Source organism: Engraulis encrasicolus, chromosome 3 (assembly GCF_034702125.1).
Source record: "Engraulis encrasicolus isolate BLACKSEA-1 chromosome 3, IST_EnEncr_1.0, whole genome shotgun sequence".
Lineage (NCBI taxonomy): Eukaryota > Metazoa > Chordata > Actinopteri > Clupeiformes > Engraulidae > Engraulis > Engraulis encrasicolus.
In genome coordinates, this window is record NC_085859.1 from 52,676,177 (window position 1) to 52,678,676 (window position 2,500).

The following is a 2,500-nucleotide window of genomic DNA, read 5'->3' on the forward strand; positions in this document are numbered from 1 at the left end:
GATATACCATATAATTTTGTAATTCACTTTGTTTTTTTCTGTCAACATTACAACCTGTTTTAGCCACTTTCTCAAGAATCAGTGATATGCATGTGCACGCGCAAGTGCAAGCAAACACAGACACAAACACAAACACATATACACACAAATTACTACTATAGGGAGACTTGAGAGAGTGGTTGTTTTATTCAGCGTTACAACACTCACCTTGAGTGGCGATGCTGTTGGTGTTTCGAGGGGAGCCTCCTGGTCCCTTCACCATAGTCTTCACTGCACATGTGCCATGGGTGTTGACCTGCGGCTCCTCCACTTCCTCACTGGGAACACAAGCCAGGAGAGAGAGAGAGAGAGAGAGAAATAAAGAGAGAGAGAAATAAAGAGAGAGAGAGAGAGAGAGAGAGAGAGAGAGAGAGAGAGAGAGAGAGAGAGAGAAAGAAAGAAAGAGAGAGAGAGAAATAAAGAGAGAGAGAGAGAGAGAGAGAGAGAGAGAGAGAGAGAGAGAGAGAGAGAGAGAGAGAGACAGTTACATCGTTATACGGGAGGTCGTAGGGGTGGGCAATTGCACGGGCGGCATCTGCAAAGGGCGTCTGGGGTGGCACCATCAAGAAATCCTGCCGCTGATGACATCGTGAAAAAAGCCAGTTAGCGCTATTTATATTATTTCTACGCTATTAACACGGTACTGCAATAATAACACGGTATTATAGCAGTGTTTATCAGCAGCTATAAGCCTTTTTTGCTGCCATTTTCAATAGGGACAGTGTTGCAGTTGGGCATGGGGCGCGAGAGGGGGCATCGTCTGGGGCGCCAATCATTGCTGGGTAGCCACTACATCATAGAACACCACGTTTTCACCTGAGACTCAGTGCATCTATTCAAATCCCGTCCACCACTACTGTGTATGTGTGTGTGTGTGTGTGTGTGTGTGTGTGTGTGTGTGTGTGTGTGTGTGTGTGTGTGTGTGTGTGTGTGTGTGTGTGTGTGTGTGTGTGTGTGTGTGTGTGTGTGTGTGTGTGTGTGCGCGCGCGCCGTTGTGACTGCCATCGTTATTGTAGGAGAAAAGACCTTTGATATGGCTGATTTACTTGTCTCTTGGGTCTAAATAAAAGTAATCAAACGTGTGTGTGTGTGTGTGTGTGTGTGTGTGTGTGTGTGTGTGTGTGTGTGTGTGTGTGTGTGTGTGTGTGTGTGTGTGTGTCTGTGTCTGTGTCTGTGTCTGTGTGTGCGTATGTTTGTGTGTGTGTGCGTGTGCGTGTGTGTTGGGGTGGGTTTTGGGGGGGCACCTCTCCCACATCACACCACATCACACTACCCTTCATACACACACACACACACACATACACGCAATAGACGATGGACAGTACGGTGGTGCCTATTTCGCTGTGAGCAGGTGGTGTGACAGTGATTGAGGTGATGAGAGTGTAACCAGGGGAAATAAGCCACGGATCAACATCTACAAACATGACCACCGTTAGTCCAGACACACACACACACGCACGCGCACACGCACGCACACACACACACACACACACACACACACACACACACACAAGCACACACACACACATAAACACACACACGCACACACACACACACACACACACGCACACGCACACGCACACGCACACGCACACGCACACGCACACGCACACGCACAGCCGCCCGTCCAGACCAGGGACATCAAAGAGCTCACTGACTGTTTCTGACAACATCAATTAATAACCAAGACCACTGGGCAAGAGCGGCGCACAGCTACTGGTATAAATATAGGACACACACACATGCGCATACACACAGACGCAAACATGAGCACACACACATACACACACACACAGGCATGCCTGCATGCACAGACAAATACACATGATTGTGCATATGCACAAACCAGTACACACACAGGCACACACACACACGCGCGCACACACACTTACACACAAGCACACGCACACACGCACACACACGCACATACACACACACACACACAAAACACACACACACACACACACACACACACACACACACACACACACACACACACACACACACACACACACACACACATACACAATTGCATTCTATTTAAACAAAAGCTCTCTTTGCGTGGCATATACAGTTACATTAGAGGGGGCAAACACATGCTGTTCTTATCAACACTTGGAGCAAGTGACACACACAGCCAATGAGGCTCCAGCTTTGTCAACGGTGGAACGAGTGACACACACGCGCACATGCGCACGCAAACACCCACACACAAACACACACACACTCACTCGCAACCCCCTGAAAGAGGCATACATGCTCATTCATGCCACCTTGCGTGACAGACACGCAACATGCAACGCGCAACGCACACACACACACACACACGCACACACACACACAGACACACACACACACGAACACGTACACTCATGAAGTGGCATGAATGTGCATGCACACACGCACACATGCACATGCACACACACACACACACACACACACATATATACACACATCAGTC

The 2,500-nt window shown here is 48.7% G+C and overlaps 1 protein-coding gene across 3 annotated transcripts in view; it reads right to left on the minus strand.

Annotated features, from left to right (window-relative positions):
- The window catches only part of pdlim5a (PDZ and LIM domain 5a), a 169,270-nt gene that overhangs the window by 19,439 nt on the left and 147,331 nt on the right, over positions 1 to 2,500 (minus strand). For all 3 annotated transcript variants that reach the window (XM_063195687.1, XM_063195685.1, XM_063195686.1), the window contains one exon: positions 208 to 317. In XM_063195687.1, coding sequence (XP_063051757.1) covers positions 208 to 317 — 110 coding nt within the window. The remainder of the gene's footprint in view (positions 1 to 207; positions 318 to 2,500) is intronic.